This window comes from Rhodnius prolixus, unplaced genomic scaffold, assembly GCF_049639745.1.
Source record: "Rhodnius prolixus isolate KJV_2025 unplaced genomic scaffold, Rpr scaffold_4, whole genome shotgun sequence".
Lineage (NCBI taxonomy): Eukaryota > Metazoa > Arthropoda > Insecta > Hemiptera > Reduviidae > Rhodnius > Rhodnius prolixus.
In genome coordinates this window covers 5,618,393-5,638,861 of record NW_027411614.1, presented here as the reverse complement: position 1 = coordinate 5,638,861, position 20,469 = coordinate 5,618,393, and the positions used below count along the sequence as shown (strand labels likewise).

Below are 20,469 nucleotides of genomic sequence, written 5' to 3'. Positions count from 1 at the left end.
CTTTTAAAACAAGCACTTCCGCAATTTAATGGAAATTTATTATGAAAATAAAATAAATTGGTATCTAAAAAACAATACCAAATTACGTCAGAAGGAATATAATAAAAATATATACGAGGGTCGTTTGAAAAGTCGGTGCAAAAATAAAAACTACTTAATTTTTTGGGGTAAACCTTTTTTATTTTTCAACATAGTCTCCTTTTAGGCTTATACACTTCGTCCAACGCTGCTCTAGTTTGTTGATCCCTTCCGAATAATAGGATTTGTCCAAGTCTGAAAAATAGCCATTCGTTTCTGCAATCACCTCCTCGTTTGAATAAAATCTTTTTCCCGCCAGTCATTTCTTCATATTGGGGAACAAATAGTAGTCCGAGGGAGCCAAGTCTGGAGAATAGGGGGGATGTGAAACGAGTTGGAACCCTATTTCCATTAATTTTGCGACCACAACTGCTGCGGTGTGAGCTGGTGCGTTGTCGTGATGGAAAAGGACTTTTTTTGTGGGCCAATCGTGGGCGTTTTTCTTGCAGCTCGGTTTTCAAACGGTCCAATAACGATGAATAATATGCACCTGTAATAGTTTTACCCTTTTCCAGATAGTCGATGAGGATTATTCCTTGCGAATCCCAAAAGACAGTCGCCATAATCTTTCCGGCCGAAGGAACGGTCTTCGCCTTTTTTGGCGCAGATTCCCCCTTGGTAACCCATTGTTTAGATTGTTCTTTGGTCTCAGGAGTGTAGTGATGTATCCATGTTTCATTCACAGTGACGAAACGACGCTTAAAGTCCTGCGGATTCTTCTGGAACAGCTGCAAACCGTCCTTGCAACACTTCACACGATTTCGTTTTTGGTCAAGCGTGAGCAATTGCGGCACCCATCTTGCGGATAGCTTTGTCATGTCCAAATGTTGATGCAAAATATTATGTACCCGTTCATTCGAGATGCCCACAGCACTAGCAATCTCACGCACCTTCCACTCTTCTGTCATCCATCACCATATCATGGATTTTATCAATGATTTCTGGAGTAGTAACCTCAACAGGGCGTCCAGAACGTTCAGCGTCACTTGTGCCCATATGGCCACTCCGAAAATTTTGAAACCACTTATAAACTGTTCTAATCGAAGGTGCAAAGTTACCATAATGTTTATCAAGCTTCTCTTTAGTCTCCTGAGGCGTTTTGCCTTTCATAAAGTAGTGTTTAATCAACACACGAAATTCTTTTTCGTCCATTTTTTGAAAATCACTCGACTTTCTCGATTCAAACGAATGCCAACCACAAAGAAATAGACCGATCTGGCTGAAACTTGGTGTGTGTTCTTCCAAGAGATGCTACTAACTAAACATAACCTCGATACGCGCCAGTGGTGCTATCTCTCTCACTTTGCACGGACTTTTCAAACGACCCTCGTATATATAAATACATCAATAAATTTGCTGTTATTTCTCCTTGCATGGATTTCCTTGTAGATATGAGGATGAATTTCCTTTTACTGCAAGTTTTTATCGTCAATGTGAACACGATAACAAAATTATTTATGTAAGGAAGGAAATTGGATCTCCTACGTCATTCTAAATTTTATCAAATTTATTCAAGAAACATGGCTGAGATAATGGAATGGAAAATAAGAAAAGAGTTGCCGATTAGAATACATAAATTCTTGTATAATTATTATCATGCATTTGTATGATAACTTTTGAATTTTTTCAAAAAGGAAGGAAGATTCATTCATGATTTTTATTTTATTGATAAGTGTAAGCCCTAAATATAACCTTACCCCTTGAAGCTTGAGGTGTTGGAAAAAGATAGTAACTAAAATTTAGCAATAATCTTTCTTCCTCAGGAATTAGGAATCAGTTATCAAAAGAAGATGAACAATACTGTACAATATGTTTTTTTAAAATAATATTTCCTTTAGACTGTTTAACGGAAAAACAACCCTGGAACCGTGGGTGGAGACACAGAAAAAGAAAAATTAAGACGTAAAATGGCACAGTAACAATGGCGAAGAGTCATGTTTTAAGTAGGTCATACATTACTGGCCAATGAAATGGATTTCCAAAAAATGGATAGAGTAAAAAATGAATATTGTAAATTCATGCAAAGCAATATTGCCTGCAAAGCCCCATGCCCAAGGAATGTTAAAAACAAATGGTACTCAGGAAAAAGCCAGAAGCAATCCTTCCATCCAACTGGGAACCTCCCCCAAAAATGAACAACTCGACCTCAATAATATCTTCCAACAATATTTGCGAGAAAACTGACATCAATAATTGAGGAAGTGCTTGCTTGATTTGTGAACAGCAAAAAAAGTCACAAACTGACATAACACATCAACTACTACGCAAAGATATCCTATCATTATATCAGTGGAAAAACTACTCTCCAAAAAAAGAAAAAAGAAAACTTTGTGCTATAAACAATTTCCAAAAAAATTTATAGTCCCGTTAATTTAATTTTTGATTAAACTGTTGATTAATTTCAAATATTAAATTGCATTGATGGTGATGAATAAATGAATTGTTGAAAACATTTCTGGAAAAGATTTAGCCAATGTTTGGATTTAATTAACCGAATACATTATCGTTAACAGTAAAATTTAATGGAAATGATGAAATTTCCTAGCATCGGAAAATGGAGTAATAAAATCAATGATAATTTGCATTTAAGTAGAATATGTTTAATTGTGAATGTGCTGTTTTGATTAGCCAATGAATATATCTGCAACATGAACACACATCAACAAAATTGTGAGAGCCTTTTGCAATGGATTCTGTGATGCTCAGAGGAAGATCTCTCTGTCCGTGATGATGGGACACCGAGATATCAAAGAATGCCATCCACTCTTGTTCCCAGAAATAAAATCAAATAATTGCCCTAACAGGCATGTAGCCTAACTGTGGGTCTCGAATCGAACCAGGACGAATGTTCTTGCCCTTTAGAAGTTCACCAAAAAATATCAAAACAAAAAGGCAAACTTCAGAGCGCCAATTTTGAAACCTGGAAAAATAAATTGCAAATTTGGGACCACTCACTGTTTTTAGCCTCAAATTTTAATAGCAACCGCAAAAATAGGGAGTGTAGAAATTCCAATTTTAAAACGCACAGAAAATATAAAAATATTAACTGAACACAAAAACACAAAGCAAAAGATCTAGACTAAAGAGGACCTCTGGCTAGTCAAATATTTCGTCAGAATGGAGGTAATTATCTTGGGCGTACTGATAAGAAATTATTGCTTGTATTCATCTATAAATTTCACTGATAAGCCCCAAAAAAAAGTGTCTACGAGACTATTAGAGAGTCTTATTAACAAATGTGTTGAAGTAAAGAGAAAATCAAAACGATCCATACAGAGCTGATCATTTATCAGAGATGAATTCCATTTCGATTGCAACTCGAATGAGAAATAACTGTAAGTATGTGCTTTCTCTTAATGCTACTAAAACAGGAAGTGCTGTTTTCCACCAAATTTCCAATTAGAGTTTTCACTATAAATTACCCTTTAAAGTGGCCCCCTGAGTTTGGAAAAGTGGTTTTTCAAAAGTGGTGGAAAAAAAAACCGTGTGAAGTTTCAATTTGATATTTAGCTGCGATACCAACAAAGGCAACAATATAGTTTTGGTCAACATCGGTCAGACCGGAAGTACCACTTTAAAGTATGGATTTTTCAGCTTTTTTTTAAATACATTTTTCACAAAAAAACTGCTCTTATGATTTCTTTTCACTTGCGAGTATCGATCGTAGATCTATAACTTGTATCTGAAAGATTTTCCGTAGAATATTCGATTAAAGAAAGTTCCGAAAGAGAGAGAGAGCCCTGAGCGCCATTACTACTTATTGTACTGACTTGCCAACTGTATAAAAGGAAATGCAAGGCAGAATTGCCAACTTTGACGAAAATCTTCTAACCAGGTAGTTCTACTTTTTACTGAATAGAATTTTCCATATTTTACGATTTTGTTTTCACCAACCGCTTTTCACGAGATGAAAACACAAAGTAAAGATGAAATCTCTACATCCAAACTAATCAATCAGGATGAAAATCCAAAGCCAGTCAAGGATTCAACAAAACAAGCGTGCTATTATCGAATATAAATCAATGATATAATTCAACATTGAGGATCTAATCACATTTTTTTTAAAAAGTTTAAGAAAAATCCGTTACAGCGGCTTTCGTGAAAATCTCCCCCTTCAAAACTGGGGAAATTGATATAGCAAGGTGGAAACTTCCGGAAGCTTGAGTTTGTGACGAAAAGCTTTGCGGATAAATCAGTTTAAGCTAAAATTTGATTTTTTTAGAACAGATCTTTTTGAGAATTAACCCTCGAGAAGGTTGCTCGGTTGTTTCTTTTAAATCTGGGATGTTCTCTTCTTTCTTTACGGTGCTACAACTCGCGACGAGTCCTGGCCTCCCTAATGAGCATCCGCTATCCTGCTCTATCTTGAGAGGCTACTTTCCAGTTGGAAATTCCCAAAAGTTTTGCGACAGCCACCACTCCATCTACCCCAACTCAACCTTGGCCTTCCTGCCCTTCTAGTTCGGTGAATAATCTTTTCTAACACTTTCCTTGGGATCTCAGATTCCTCCATCCTAGCTAGGTGGCCTGCCCAGGTTTTAAATCTGGGACGATAATATATACTTTTCACTCTCCTTTTTAATTGGAACTGTTATTTTTTTGTTTACTGTTCCAAAATATGGAGCCCTGAATGATGGGACTGTGTAAATCAAAAGTGACCCTTTTTTTCTAAGTACATTTGTTAGTCAAGCAACCTTAATTAGATTTTATTTAAATTTCCAAAAATTTTCTGGGAGATTTTAAATTGAAAAGAAAAGTGGCCAATCAAAGGCCACTGCTACCTAGATGTTCTAATAAATATAGGTAGTTGTTTGTAGAATGCAGACGTCTTTAAAGAAGTTTCTAGGGTGTAAATATGTGTTTGTGATGAGCTAGAGTCTGTTTGTGGGTACGCATCTTACACCGAGGGCGCCTCCCTTGAAGTCTCGGAAGCTCCGGTCTTTGTCACTTTCATCCCTACGCAGTACATCCTGTAATATCGCTACACCCAACAGTTGCACACATCGACAAACTCTCCTAATAACTGATTTCTTTCTTTTTCTTATTTTTTTTTCTTGCCTCCAAAAAAAAAAAACAAAAAGAATTGTGTCAATAAATTGTGTACAAAGTGAAAAGATAGTATTCACGTAGTAGGTGCTAGTAGCTGGAGATACGAGAAATAGCTCTGTTAGTGTTGCACGCTTGCCCAAACCGGCTGTGTCCTACATAGCTGGCGCTCGGCCAGTAATAATCTTCCATCCTCTATACGTGCCAAACAATAAAATGAATTGTATGAATCGTTTGTTTCCACTATAGCATCCCCTCATCCTTCCATCATATCCCCCCTCCCATTTAGCTTTAGTCCATTATTAATTACACTTTATTCATAAGGAGCACATCATCATCAGCTCCTCATTGTGTTCAGATATTTTCATCGGGGCAATTGATTTATTTGTTCGCGACAGAAATGGTTAAACAGATGAATGATGGTAATGAATACAACAGTAGCAATAAAATCGTGTGTCTCTTAATACGGGAACGCGGCCTGGACAATGGCATGATGCTCACCTACTGAGATTACTAATCATCACTTCCAGTTACCTGTAATCTAGGCCAGTTTTATAGCAGTACAACTAATAAGAGTAACTTGTTTACATCTAAAAATACTTCAGTTACGAGGGTCGTTTGAAAAGTCCGTGCAAAGTCAGAGAGATAAGCACTACTGGCGCGTATCGAGGTTATGTTTAGTTAGTAGCATCTCTTGGAAGAACACACACCAAATTTCAGCCAGATCGGTCTATTTCTTTGTGTTTGGCATTCGTTTGAATCGAGGAAGTCGAGTGATTTTCAAAAAATGGACGAAAAAGAATTTCGTGTGTTGATTTAACACTACTTTATGAAAGGCAAAACGCCTCAGGAGACTAAAGAGAAGCTTGATAAACATTATGGTGACTCTGCACCTTCGATTAGAACAGTTTATAAGTGGTTTCAAAATTTTCGCATTGGCCATATGGGCACAAGTGACGCTGAACGTTCTGGACGCCCTGTTGAGGTTACTACTCCAGAAATCATTGATAAAATCCATGATATGGTGATGGATGACAGAAGAGTGAAGGTGCGTGAGATTGCTAGTGCTGTGGGCATCTCGAATGAACGGGTACATAATATTTTGCATCAACATTTGGACATGACAAAGCTATCCGCAAGATGGGTGCCGCGATTGTTCACGCTTGACCAAAAACGAAATCGTGTGAAGTGTTGCAAGGACGGTTTGCAGCTGTTCCAGAAGAATCCGCAGGACTTTAAGCGTCGTTTCGTCACTGTGGATGAAACATGGATACATCACTACACTCCTTAGACCAAACAACAATCTAAACAATGGGTTACCAAGGGGGAATCTGCGCCAAAAAAGGCGAAGACCGTTCCTTCGGCCGGAAAGATTATGGCGACTGTCTTTTGGGATTCGCAAGGAATAATCCTCATCGACTATCTGGAAAAGGGTAAAACTATTACAGGTGCATATTATTCATCGTTATTGGACCGTTTGAAAACCGAGCTGCAAGAAAAACGCCCACGATTGGCCCACAAAAAAGTCCTTTTCCATCACGACAACGCACCAGCTCACACCTCAGCAGTTGTGGTCGCAAAATTAATGGAAATAGGGTTCCAACTCGTTTCACATCCCCCCTATTCTCCAGACTTGGCTCCCTCGGACTATTATTTTTTCCCAAATATGAAGAAATGGCTGGCGGGAAAAAGATTTTATTCAAACGAGGAGGTGATTGCAGAAACGAATGGCTATTTTTCAGACTTGGACAAATCCTATTATTCGGAAGGGATCAACAAACTAGAGCAGCGTTGGACGAAGTGTATAAGCCTAAAAGGAGACTATGTTGAAAAATAAAAAAGGTTTACCCCAAAAAATTAAGTAGTTTTTATTTTTGCACGGACTTTTCAAACGACCCTCGTACATGTAATTCTGTCAAGTGGACGGAATAAGGGCTCTTTTCTTCCAGTAAATGGGGTCTATTGTCACACGAAACTAATCTCTGTTAAACTCAAAAGGATGTAGGAAGATGTGCCCAGTAAAGGGTTCTTTCCAGCTATAAATCGGTAAAGGTTCAGTGCGTCGGGAATCACCATTCCAGTAATTCATCCTATATATTCAATTTTTACGGTTTTTTTTTTGTAGCATAAAAATGTATTGTTGTGGTTCTGGATTTGACTTCCAGTCTCTAGGTCTTGGATTTCATATAATGTTTAATGTGAAAAATTTATAGTGAAGCATGTACCGTTAATTGCTTCGCCTGAAAAAATAGGCATTATTACTTTACTTAACATATCGTATATTGCAAGGTATAATTACAAGGTGGTTACTAAGCGTAACACCTACTGAATACAAGACGTCAACTACTGCTGAAACTCTCTAGAATTAAGGTCAGGTTTGATCACATGAAAAGATCTCGAGGTTGTTTCAAGCAGCGTGGAGGGTTGCAGAAGATGTAAATTGTTAGAATGAGCTAAGGAAATTGGATTATAATAAAGGAATAGATGAGGATTGGTAAGGGATGGAATTGAGATAGTCAAGAGTGTAGATTAGATAATGGGCATTTTGGGGTCTTTACAGAGAGTTATCATCGAAAACGGGTCATCTGAGGAATCAAAAAATTGGAAGGACTGTATTTTCCTAGGAGTTACAAGGGTTTGATGGATTCCCACTGTACCGTTCCGTAATCCGGGTGTTGTAAAAGTATTTTGTAGCAAGTCAGTTTTGTATGTGACTTTACTGTTGCATTCAGTCCAAGTATTAGTATTAAAAGACTGTACTTCCTGTTCAGTTCTTGAAATTTCAGCTGACTGAGAGGGTTCCATGATAGTCCAGGAAGAACCCATCGAACTTTAACTGGATGCAGATATGTTCTGGTTATAAGACGGGACAGGTTTGTCGTCGCAAAGTGTGATTTTTATTTTATTTCTTTTTTGCACGGACTTTTCAAACGACCCTCGTACGAGAACTTGTCGTTTTTTGTCGTTTGACACGAGCAACATTCTAATCAAAATTCCGTATATCACTACCCACCGAAAAAGTGTCACTTTTTCAGAAAATTTTTCACGAGCTAGTTGCCAAAGGATTTCATTTGAACATGGACAAAACGTGTGTCAAAACTATCTAGCAGTTTACTTTGAATATCTTTTCTCAGAGAATACAAAGCGGTCCTTTGGAACCTGTACATGTCATCTTTACTTGAATAGTGAAATTTTCAAAGAAACAGTGATAGTTGTCAACTATCTTTTTAGAGCTAATTCTAAATTTAAAAAAATATATAATAAAATAACAAAAAAATCATTACATAGATGGTAGTCAGAGAAAGTAGTCCGCGTGTTAACAAGAATTTTTATTATTTTTATCTTTAGCAAACTATTTCAGGAGCTGGCATAGATTATTACTAGGGTAGTCAATCTCTTTTGTCAGACCATTACTTTTAAGTTGTCTCAAGATATAATTGTAATGAACAAAGTTTATTAATTTATTATACTATTTCTTTTAAGAAATTATATTTCATTTCATAAATCCTCTGTAACTTTTAATTATTACTAGCTGTAGTTGAGTTGTAGCAGATTGCAAAACACAAAAGACCGCCACAGTGGGTAATAAAAAGTCCTCTTATTTGAAGCCAGGACGTTGGGGGAAAGATATTAGAAACTGAAGTATATAACAGTAATAAAAACAGTTTAAAATAACTTAAGCTTAACAAATGTGCGCATGTAGAGAAACAAATTGAGCAATGTTGTTGTTGTTGTCGTTAGAAAGAAAGAAGACCACAAAACTAAGTTGGACTTAAAAAGAGAAGTAAAGTAATGGAATTACAAAGGATTCTAGAGTAATAATGGTCTAAATTTACTCGGAAAGTCCACTAAATCTTCAAGCCTTATGTCTTAAAAGGTTAAAAAATAAAAGAAAAGGATTTTGTAGTTAAATTCTAACATTAAACTTTTAAAATAAACACAGTTCTTCCAAATTATCTCGACAGTTTTCTTTACGTAGGGAAATGCAATCGTAAGTGGTTTTCAAATTACATATTTTAAAGTCCGTGAAAATGAAGAAAAAATAGAGTAAAATCGGAAAGGACCTCTACACGTAGTCTGTTTATTGGCTACATCTTCACTTCCGGTATTAATCGGAAAACGGTTAAGGATACAATAAAAATGCGTTCTGCGATGGATAAAATCAAAGATATTTTTTTTTGACTTCACTCATGTTTCCGCTTCGAACTAAAACTCTCACACTGCAAGTAAAACCGGAAACACATAACCGCAAAGTTACAAGAAGGTTTAAATTGCATTTATAGGTTTCCGTTCCATTAACCGACTCACCAAACTTGTGAATAAAATCATCTAATTGGAAAAACTACTTTACTGAATTGATTTTCTGATTTTTTTTTTTTTTTAGTTTTTCTTTAAAAAAAAACAAACGACGATTACACTTTTTCTAGCGCTTAACTATTTTTAAAATTTCCCCAGAAAATTCGATTTAATTCAACATTAAGGGCACTTCTGAGCGAAAAAGAGAAAGATAGAGATGGTTAGTGCTTCATCTAAGGTTCCATTCAGTATTTCGTATAAACAATAAAACTTACGTTCAGGACCAAGTAAACGCTAGAAAAATTGTAATTGGCTATACGACTATTACATCCTCTTCTCTCACGTGACTCCAAAATGAGACTGTGACTAATAAACTCCTCCTCTACAAAGTAGTCATTAGGCCGATGTTGTTCAACGCCTGCTCCGCCTTGGAGCCTGGACTTGTAGTAGCAACATCAAGAAACTCCTGGGCAACCCAAAACAAATTTCTCAGACTCTCCTCGACGCACTAGAATCAATTCACTCCACGGAGACTGCATCCATTGTCCTCCCGTACACTCCTATATCCAAAATCATCTGCTCATACTCCTTTCCATCCTAGACTGTCATCCTAATCCACTACGCGGCGACATAGCCTCCTACAGATCCTTCTACAACATACAGGACACAGAAGACTAAAGCATATCCTACTCCTAACTCTCTACACTAGCTGCTGGTTTTTCCTCTCCTTTTTTCCCTGCATTCCAATCCTCCTCAACTAACTTTTCTCTTACTTCACTTAGTTAAGAAGGTTGAAATATATTATACATTTATACTTCTATATTTATTATAATAAATATTTATTCTATTCTATAAACAATAAAACTTATTAAATATCAATAAAAGATTAATTTTGAACCCCAAAATTCTAAACTCGAAGATAATCCGCTGGCCAGACGTGAATTCCACTGAATAGATTATTTTTAGTTCGTTCGCCAACAGCGAAAGCTCTCAATTTAATCTGAAGGCACTTTTAAAATTGAACAACAATAAGTTTTGAAGTTAATTACTTTTTAAAAAAATACATTTCAAGTTTCGAACAAAAATTCATTTAAATTAAATTAATATGCGAGTGTTCAACCAGATTTCAATCAACAAAACTTATTTAATAATTTACAAGATTTATATGACCCTAAACTGTGCTTATCTTGCACTGATTAAAGCAATCAGTATTTTTCTTTTAATGATTTAAGTTTTTTTTTTAAAATTTCCTGCCTGATTGCAATTTAAATTTAATTTACTGATGAGTTAAAACACAAACATTTGGTGTAATGGGTAATAAAATATTTTTATTTTTTTTTCACCAATCATGCGATATTAATGATAGCGTTTTATTAAAATTTAATGATTCTTAGACAATGTGATGCTCTATGTGTAAAAAAGTAAGGCTAAATTTCAAGGACAATTTCTCTCAAATCGCCCATTAATATGAGAATAAACTGTAATAATCGAGGATAGGAATTTCTCAATGAGTTCAACTAACATTCTTACAAAATTTTTTGTGTATTCTCTTTGTTTTAACATCGTACACACAAACTATGTTTAATTTAACTAGATGAACGTCAAAGGAAATGCTCATTCAAACTGAAGTACATAACAAACACTGTTTATACATTTTTTTTATGTACGTATGTTGTCCCCATATAAATTTCTGCGCCAGTCCCACCGTATCTTATCTTTTGTTTATAATTTAAAAGACTCTTCTTTATTTTTTTTAGTTTACGTGTAATCATGTGTCAGGTATTTATGATCTCCCCTTCCCACTTTTTGTTTTGTTTTAAATTGCGTTTTATAAAAATAAAATAAAAAAATATTAATGTTAAACCAAATTAATAATATCTCCACACTCTTGCCTGACGACTGGAGCGATCTATGAGAGGAAGTGTGGAACCCATTGAATCCCGTGGGGCTAGCTAGACCTGATATTGTGTCGGATGCTGTTGGATCATAGAAGCCATCCCAGCTTCTGTGAATCCCGATAATGGAGTAAAAACAAAACAAAAATTAGGAGCTCTCTAGTGACCACAGTTGTGTTATCATAATTTTTGAATCAATTTAATTGCCCCCCTAAAGATGTGAATAGCAATTCTAATTAAACTTCAGCATATTGAGGTAATGTAAAACTAGAATAAAGACTAAAAAAAAAGAAGATAATTCTCTACCTAGATTGTAAATAATTACGACTAAGTTTCGATCCAGCAAATCGCCTTGAACATTCTTGAGGGGCACGACTAAAATGAGAGTTACAAAAAAAAAAAAAAAATAACGATCTTACGTGCCAGCAATAAAATCGACAAAGAAATCCAGAAGTTTATCGACTTATAAAATAATAAGTAGCCAAATATAGCAAACGAACGATTTTTAATGGATATGGAGATAAGTACACAAAAATATTGTGGCGCCACGATAGCCGAGCGGTTAAGAGACTAGACCCGCAATGCTAAGATGTATTGTTGGTTTAGTGGGTTCGATTCCCCTTGTCTAGGCCTTGGATTTTATTTAATGGTTAATATGAGAACTTTATAGAAAAGTATGTTAGACGGTTATAGGCTAGACCCGCAATGCTAAGATGTATTGTTGGTTTAGTGGGTTCGATTCTCCCGGTCTCTAGGCTTTGGATTTTATTTAATGTGGTTAATATGAGAGAACTTTGTAGTACAATTTGTTTGTTCGTCGCCTCTGTCCACGACACCTAATTTGGTAGTTTGACGTAGTATAGCCCGCCTGTAAATTACTTATTAAGCCCAAATTGCCATTACTTTACGATTGTATACACCATATAAATTGAAACGAAAACAAAACACTGAACACAAAATGCAGCATGCCAATAAAACGTTCCCTTTAACTATAAATATCAAGATCTATCTTATCTTGACATTAATGACAATAAGGAAATGATTCATTGTCAATATCATATTTATTTAATGAATTTCCATGGCCATTCAATAATTTTTAATCTATTAAAAAAATAATAATAAATCTCGTTCATCATTTTTATTACTATTATTATCTATTTAAAGACTAACATCTATTAGAGAAAAATTTAAAAATATGTACAGAAATTTCAGAGAAATTATATGACGCACAGAGTAGTGAATTATTGAAGGTAAATCGAGTTTCAATTTTTAGTAATGATTTTGTTATCCTCCATTATCGTCAAGGGAACCAAAGGAGTCAAAGAGAAATATGTAGCCGTCAAAAGATTCCAACGAGTGGCACCAGTGTTCTATTACTTCGTAACGTTCAATCTTCAAATTCTTCGCATGAACTTAAACCTAAGAGAAGGCACTTTACGTACATTCTCTTCTACACACGATCTAAATTATCTTCTTTGCTTCAATACGCAAAACTAGGATCAATAATCAAGACTTCTTTGCTTGCTCTTTTTTTTTTTTTTGTATCGTCGTGTGCTCCAAAAAATTCATCAAAATATTCTGTAACTCCTTTTGATCAACACTTTCTATTGTTACCATCAGCTGATCACTAAAATGAGTCACTTTTAAACATATTTAAAGTCGAAAGGAGTTTTAAAAAATTTGGCAAGATGCCACAGTGTAGAAGTATTTACTTAAATAGTAAACAAGCCGGAATTGCTAGAAAGGAAACTACTTTTTTTTAAAAAGAAATTGTTTTCTACATAGCTAAAATATAACCGGATGTACCTACTCAAACAAAAGTACAAATTTTATGCCAAATTTGTTAAATTTAGCACCGCGTTTTTGGCAATTAAAAGTAAACAAATATGAACTAATTGTGCCAAAATAAGTTTCATCATTGAGTTTCGTTTCCATTATTAATTTCCTTTTTATTTCTCTCACCCAATAGCAATTCAAGAAACTACTATTACGTCATAAGACTCAAGAAACAATTTTTATTTAAAAAAAAAGAAGCAAAAATTAGCATTTCAAAATTTATTGCCTTAGAGCTCTGTTTTATGACGTTTTATTATTTTTGTTTGTATACATGCATATAATCTACCAACATTATTGGACAATAACCATTGTATACACGTTAATAAACTGTCTAATTGTGTCGGCAACAATTTCAAATATTTACTTATTGCTACATTATTTGAAATAGGTAATGTTGGACTTTTGTTTACTGATGTTTTTTTTTTTGTTCGCTCTAAACAAAAGATAATTGTTTAAACAGTGAACACTATCCGTTCATTTTTTTGTTAAAAATTAATTAATTTTTTTTATTACCATCGTTTTATTAAATTTAGTGAGGGAAGTTCGCATTTCATTAAACATTACTCTATGTACGCGTAATAATCATCTCATCTCAGTAGGCTTTCATTTTTATATTTATTAAACAGCATTCATCTGAGATGAATTGAATCTGAACGCTCTATAAGTAACAATGGCAATAATATTGAGACTATTGAGGAAAAACTTTACCCAGAGGTAACACTCCCTAAGTTATTTCCAAGATTAACTACTTAAGAGAAGAATCATTTTAATCGCCTGGCCTAGGAGGATGAATCGGGAAGGTAATGAGATGATAAATGGCAGAAAAAAGGATTGAACCGACAGTGAGGAGAATTTGTGACTGAAGAGATTGAACTCATTGAAGATTGGAGCGTTTCGTTTAACCACACAGTTCTTTACTTGTAGAACAACATTTGGCTGACTGCCTTGAAGAGACGGAAACATAAGTAGAAGCCCAAATCTCTGTACACCAAACTGAGTAATCTGCCTCTAATCATGTATAAAAGCACGAATCAGATCAGGGATGCAATAGACAAGCGTTCTACGTCGGATAAAATCAATAACAAAAGATAAACTTCTAGTACAGACGGTACATTACTAATAAGAAACGAAATTTCTACAGAAGAAGACTCCTAAAGGAGGGTTTGTAAAATTATTGCCAAACTACTGCTAGATTTAACTGCAATAAATAATAATTTCGGAAAAAACACTACCATAAATGGTAAGTTTTGCTACACAACTACTTCCGCAAAGTTTTTGCCTGTTGCACAAAGTGGAAATCGAACAATGATTATTGTTGAATCAAAGTTTGAAGTATGTTCTGGGAAAAATGAACAGCGAAGACAGTTAACCCGTTATATTCGAGCTAATGAAATGAAGTTGCACTTTTATCGTATTTCCATGATACTATTTCTATTTTCCGAGCGATTATATCATATGCGTATAGTTTATTAAAAAATTTACATCAGCAAAAATTTGCATCTAATAAACGTGATGAGGACAAAAGATGAATTTAAGAGCGCAGTTATCCGTTGACAACCCTCCGTGATATTTACAAGTAGTGGAGTAATGAGCAATATGCAAGCGATAGATGGTGAATGAGATGAAGGTATTTACTAGTAGAGTTGAAGGAGATGGCAATAATAGAGCAAATGTTTAACTGAACGAGATTTCCATTTTCCCGTACGATTGAATCACAGTATATTAAAAAATGAAATTAATTAATTATTCAACATTTTCTGAAACCACAAATTAATCCAATATAATTAATTAATATGTGTATATTCAAGTTTTACGAGTAAATGATAGCAGGGGCGGGTGTTGGTCTATTGGTCAAGAGCGTGGCTTTGAATGTGGGAGATCCCCCGTTCGAATCCCGCGTATGACTGCTTTTTATTGGTTAGAAAAAAATTGTTTATAGTGAAGTATGAACTTCCGCCCCAGTTCATCACACCTAAATCGGGTAGTTTGACGTTAAGCTGCGGCTGAAAAAAACAGGCGATTACATAACTATAATTGTACATAAAATTTAGTAAAGTATTAAACACTTGACGGAAGTATTTTCACACTCTCACGTTCAGTGCCCTCACGATACTCCAGAATGAGGAAAAACCATAACGCGTAAGTGATAACTCAAGTACCCCCACTTACATCATCTTAAACACTTGGCCCCACCTGAGACAGTACCACCTATCTGATTGCTAAAAACAGGTAAAAAAGTACGAGAGCTCTGAAAGAATCGTCGCAATAAAAATCCGGTACTTTTGTTGAATACAGACACCTGTGATTGTGCAAGGCTGCACTTTTTTTAAAACCTTTACGCAAAACTGCATAACAATGGCAAAAAAACCAATTACCAAGGTTTGTGGTTTTAACAACTTTTCTGTTAGTAATAGTTGCCAACCAATAATCAACTGCCAGACTAACAAACGGTGAACCGTATTTGAATTATGAATTATTCTAAACAAGAGTGACAATCATTAGGTTTAAGTATATGCACACAAGCAGACCGTATTAACAAGTATTACTTGTTTAAATTGATTCCGTGTACACGTCATTTACAAGCATTCTCTTGGCTATTTACCGCTAATAAACCCAGCGGTTAAATAACAATTTACAGGGAACACAATATGCAGTAAATAAGTTTTCCTCATGATTTATGATATACTTTATGATTTAATGAAAGAATTCCCAAGGAACTGTTCGTAGTTTCCCTGGTAGACAATTGGAGGTGGTTCACTATTGATGAAAGAACAGTCGATCTGAAAGAAGGAACAGTGATGAAATGGGCGGATAAATTTAAATATGGCCCTCTCTTGAATATGGTCTATAAGAAGGACAGCCCAACCACGGAAGATAAGTGGAGGAACTGCTGTTGTTCGAAGGCTTTTTAAAGAAGACTCAGAAAGCTCTGAACCAATTTTGATGCGATATCAAAGCTACAGGCGCGCTGCTTTTTATTTGGAGTCCCACTGGTAGAGAAGCTTCTTTATAAACTTCTGGCCGACCCCATTTATGCCGGGTTTCCTGCCCATTTTTCTTTTAATACCAGAGTAAATGTGGATAGAATGATAGTGGACTGACAGATTGAAGAGGACACCAAGCTAACTGTCGACTACCTTCAAGCTATGACTAAGATAACGGAATATTGGAGCCACGAAAGAGGAACATTAGGGGGAGTCGAGGGAGACTAAAGGGTGTTGAATAACCTGGCTGTTCGTTTAGAGGTTATGGAGCGAGGATTTGTAAGTAGGAGTTCCCCAGTTTGAATCAAGCGTATCTGTAAGAAAAAACGTTTTACAGTAAAGTATGGGCTTCAGCTCTCTCCACGTCACCTAATTGGTAAATGGACGTTAAGCCACGCCTGCAAAAATAGGCATTACTTTACTTTTATCAAAAGTGTAAAAAACACCTAAAAATAAAAATATCATTAGCGAAAAATAAAACTAGAAACGCGTGCGTAATGTAGGAATTATAACCATTCTGGATTTAGTAAGCGTGTTTATCCAGATGTGTTTGTATCCCTGTACTGGGTATCAGAAACATTTACTTGTACATATGCGCATAGTTTAGGGTCGGTCATATGAATGTACCCATGAAGGAATAGTTTCTGCGTCAGGGTTGGAAAGGCGAGGAAGAATGGAAATGATAATAGAGGTTGAATTTGCAGGTGTGTGCATAAAATATAATCGATATGATGTTTCGATATATGTGTGTGTGTGTGTGTATGTATGTGAGTGTATGGTATTACGATGAATGCAAGGCCAGGTCAATAGGTGGTGGTGATATACATACCAGTCTATGGTGCATACACTGACGTGCTGCACACAATGAACTAGTCACACGGTAGCTAGACAAGGTAGAACTGCATAGATATCTCTATTAACTACACTTATTGTCAACATTCTGAAGCAGATGCACCCTCCTGCAGTTTATCCCATGTACATGTTCTTGCAGGCTATGCCGATGCATAGTTTACATCATTTATTGTCAACAATTCTGTTCTATTTTTTTTCTCTTTCCTCTCTTTTTATTGAGAAGCCTCAAGTGCATTTTTAAATTTTGAGAATTTCTGTTTTAAATCTTTTCAGTAGAATTACAGAATGCATTATGCACATTAATAATTTTGATAGGATATTTCGTTCAACTTTCAAAACATATTTGGAAAAACAATGAACTACTAACATAACTACCAAATATAACATATAAAGCACTCACAAAATAAAGAAATCGTAAAGATTAAGAGTCTAAACGCAGGTTATTTCGCACATCGATCCGAGACGGTATGAATTTCACAACTTCTTTTAAACCACATTCATAAAGTTCACAGTATAGAGTAAAAAGAAATATTAGAGTTATATCTCTAAATTTATTAAAAACCATCTTAAATTACTTAGAGAAAAAATTGCTCAGTTCCGTTTATCATGAGAAAGGTTCCGAGTATTATAGATCCATACGATACTCGCATATATCCGGTAAAAGAGTTGACTAAGAGTTGATCATCGTAAAAGTTTAATGTTGAAAAACAGCCACATATGTACTCGCTAATGCATATTACAATAACGTAAATATGATAAATGTACCAAAGAAAGCATCATTGAAGGGTAAAACAACGATGGCCATCATAAGTCGGTTAATGCAAATTACTGAATGAATGGAATTCGAAGGATGCCAGTTAATATTCGACCAGGTTGTACGAGAAAGATTCTACAGGCTAGTGGTATGGGATAATTTACAGATTAAGGGATTATGATTGGGGTGACAGTCTGGAGAGGAGTTTGATATAGTGGGATGTGATCAGGATTCACAGGTCGGTGCAAACTTAACAGGACGACACAGAGATTGCTTGAAGAATTTTTTGACTGAAGAGTTTCGATTCTGTTTCGCTTTAAGTCTATAGTTCTATCCCTAAACCCCAACAGGAGCGAGGAGAGTTTCTTTTCGGGAATCTTAATAAGAGATAATAAATACCAATTCAGCTCAAAATTACGCTGAGCTCTATATAGTGATAACGCACACGATTATACTATCTACTTATCATATTAGGTTGTAGAATTTTTTATATATACATGACAAAATATTTCAGCCAGTATTCTGCGAGAAATAACCATCAGCCCTTGAAGATCTAGAAAATATAGACGAATAACATCTTATAATTCAGAAACCAAGAAATCCATATCATCCGCTCCAATCCAAAATGTACATACAACTTCGTTTGATTATTCGTACCTAATAAGGAGAGAACAAAGCTGAGATATCGTTTCTTGAACATGTCGCCGAGTTACCAAGAAGAAAAAATGAATTAGTTCAATTCAAGCGGCAATGAGATGTTTCTGATTCAGACTCACTTATTTTGCTTGATTCTATCGTTCACTTAGCTAGATGAATTGCTTTCTTTCTATTACAAACAGTAATTTTACTTCCATGATACAGAACAATGACGTTCTACAAAACATTCTCCAAAAATAAAGGTGTGCTTACGTTATGTCAGCACTACAAACATCTATTACAGGAAATTTGATGATTTTTTCTTTAATATTTGACGTTATCATGGTACGACGTTCTGAAGGTAAAGCTGAATTATCCCTTGGAAAAATTGCTAATTCAGCCGTTTTCGCTAATTACATAAGTTACCTTAATAGGCTACTTTTGAAGACTTGATTAGATAGCATGTACAATTAGGTAAAATATTTACATTATTTTGGAATGAGGATGTCAGGTTGGTTTTCCTAAAGGGGGGCGAACAGACTCGTCCGATGACTCAAAAGGGAGCACAAAAATCGTAAACTGCATCTGCCGTTGGGCTACATTGCAGCTGAATCTATAAGCCGCTCACCAAAAAGGAGCCAAAGTTCTATTAAGGTCATCCAGAACTGTACCTAAATGGTAGCAGAGTTCATAATGTTAAATGGATACGATTACTTCTTGTAGCATTTTAGTTTACTCGGGTGGTACAATAACCGCACTTTTTCAATATAGCCTAAAACACCGCAGGGGCGTTGTAAGTTTAATACGGGCAATGAAGAAAACTTCTAACGCGTCAGAAATCTGTATACACTGGGATATTAGAGCGTGACAATTGACTTTAATTTGAATTTGTTTTTTTGCTATACAGAAATAGACGTTACTACTCAATACCCTAACCGTGACATCAGCAAGACTTGTGATGTGACGGAAATGTGAAAGCAGAAATCTCAAAAAAAAAAAAAAACTTAGGAAAACAAAACAGATCAGAAAATTACAACGCAAAAAGAAAAAGCAATTGCGTATCCCATCAATATTAGAAGTTAAACGTCTTAACAGTAAGAGTAATCATCAATTACATATTAAGAAAAAAAGAAATAGTGCCTTTACAAATTAATAAATACCTTGGGCAACAATTGGACGAAACGCAAAGAGGAAGTAAAGAACTGCAAGAACACGAGCTGTCCTCACGTGCGGCCAAGAAGCGGCGGTGTATTTGTTGTGGATGGTCATGATGTTCCGGATCAATACAACATACTTGTTTCGAAGACACAGTGCTAGTTCTCCTCACTGGCACTTCAAAACTGATGTTCACCTCTTCAAAAGGGAAAATAAATAAATGCACAAAACTATAAAAAGAAACCGCACGTAACCTTTTTTTCTATTCTACGTATTTAAAAAATAAAACAATCCGAATAAAAAATATTGAAATCTATTACCCACAATTATGTAACACTCAATAATTAATCAATTTAGAAAAAAAAAAAAATCAAAGTAGAGATAATAGTATGAAAACACGAACAATGATTCGATGTTTATTGAAGAGAATTACGATCGCCGACGTAATTTAATCTACAGCCAGTAGAGTGTGTCCCAAACCACTAAGTAGTTACATACTCCGAGCTAGTCTCGCAGTGCACTGGTTAGCTATACGGGCTGGCTGGTTTTTTAATATAACTATACACACTGGGCTGGTGATTAGGCAAGACCAGCAATACTTCTCTCCCCTACCACTGCACTTTGTGCGACTGAGACAGAAGTAACCATTCTATTCTTATTTATTTGTTACTGCATTTATTTTTATTGCCATTTTCTTTTGCGCTTAATTTTGTATTAAAAAAAAAAAAAAAAAAAAATGAACTTTTTAGCGTTTAAACTTTAAATCTTAGGAGGTTAATTATTTAAATCAAAACTGTACGATTAACTATAAATCTCTTGCTTGTATACGAGCGATTTTTAATTATACACAAAAAAAATTAACTGAAAGCTTAGAAGGACTTGAGAATGCTACCAAGTAGTGGATAGCTTGAAGATCTTGAGACAGTCAATGCAAAGC

General features: G+C 35.2%; 1 protein-coding gene across 1 annotated transcript in view; it reads right to left on the bottom strand.

Annotated features, from left to right (window-relative positions):
* The window catches only part of LOC141456424 (cysteine-rich motor neuron 1 protein-like), a 515,843-nt gene extending 495,772 nt beyond the window's left edge, over window positions 1-20,071 (bottom strand). The window contains exon 1 of the mRNA XM_074132413.1: window positions 19,538-20,071. Within this exon, the coding sequence (XP_073988514.1) occupies window positions 19,538-19,646 (109 nt within the window). The 5' untranslated portion in view covers window positions 19,647-20,071. The remainder of the gene's footprint in view (window positions 1-19,537) is intronic.
* Window positions 20,072-20,469: the final 398 nt, after the last annotated feature.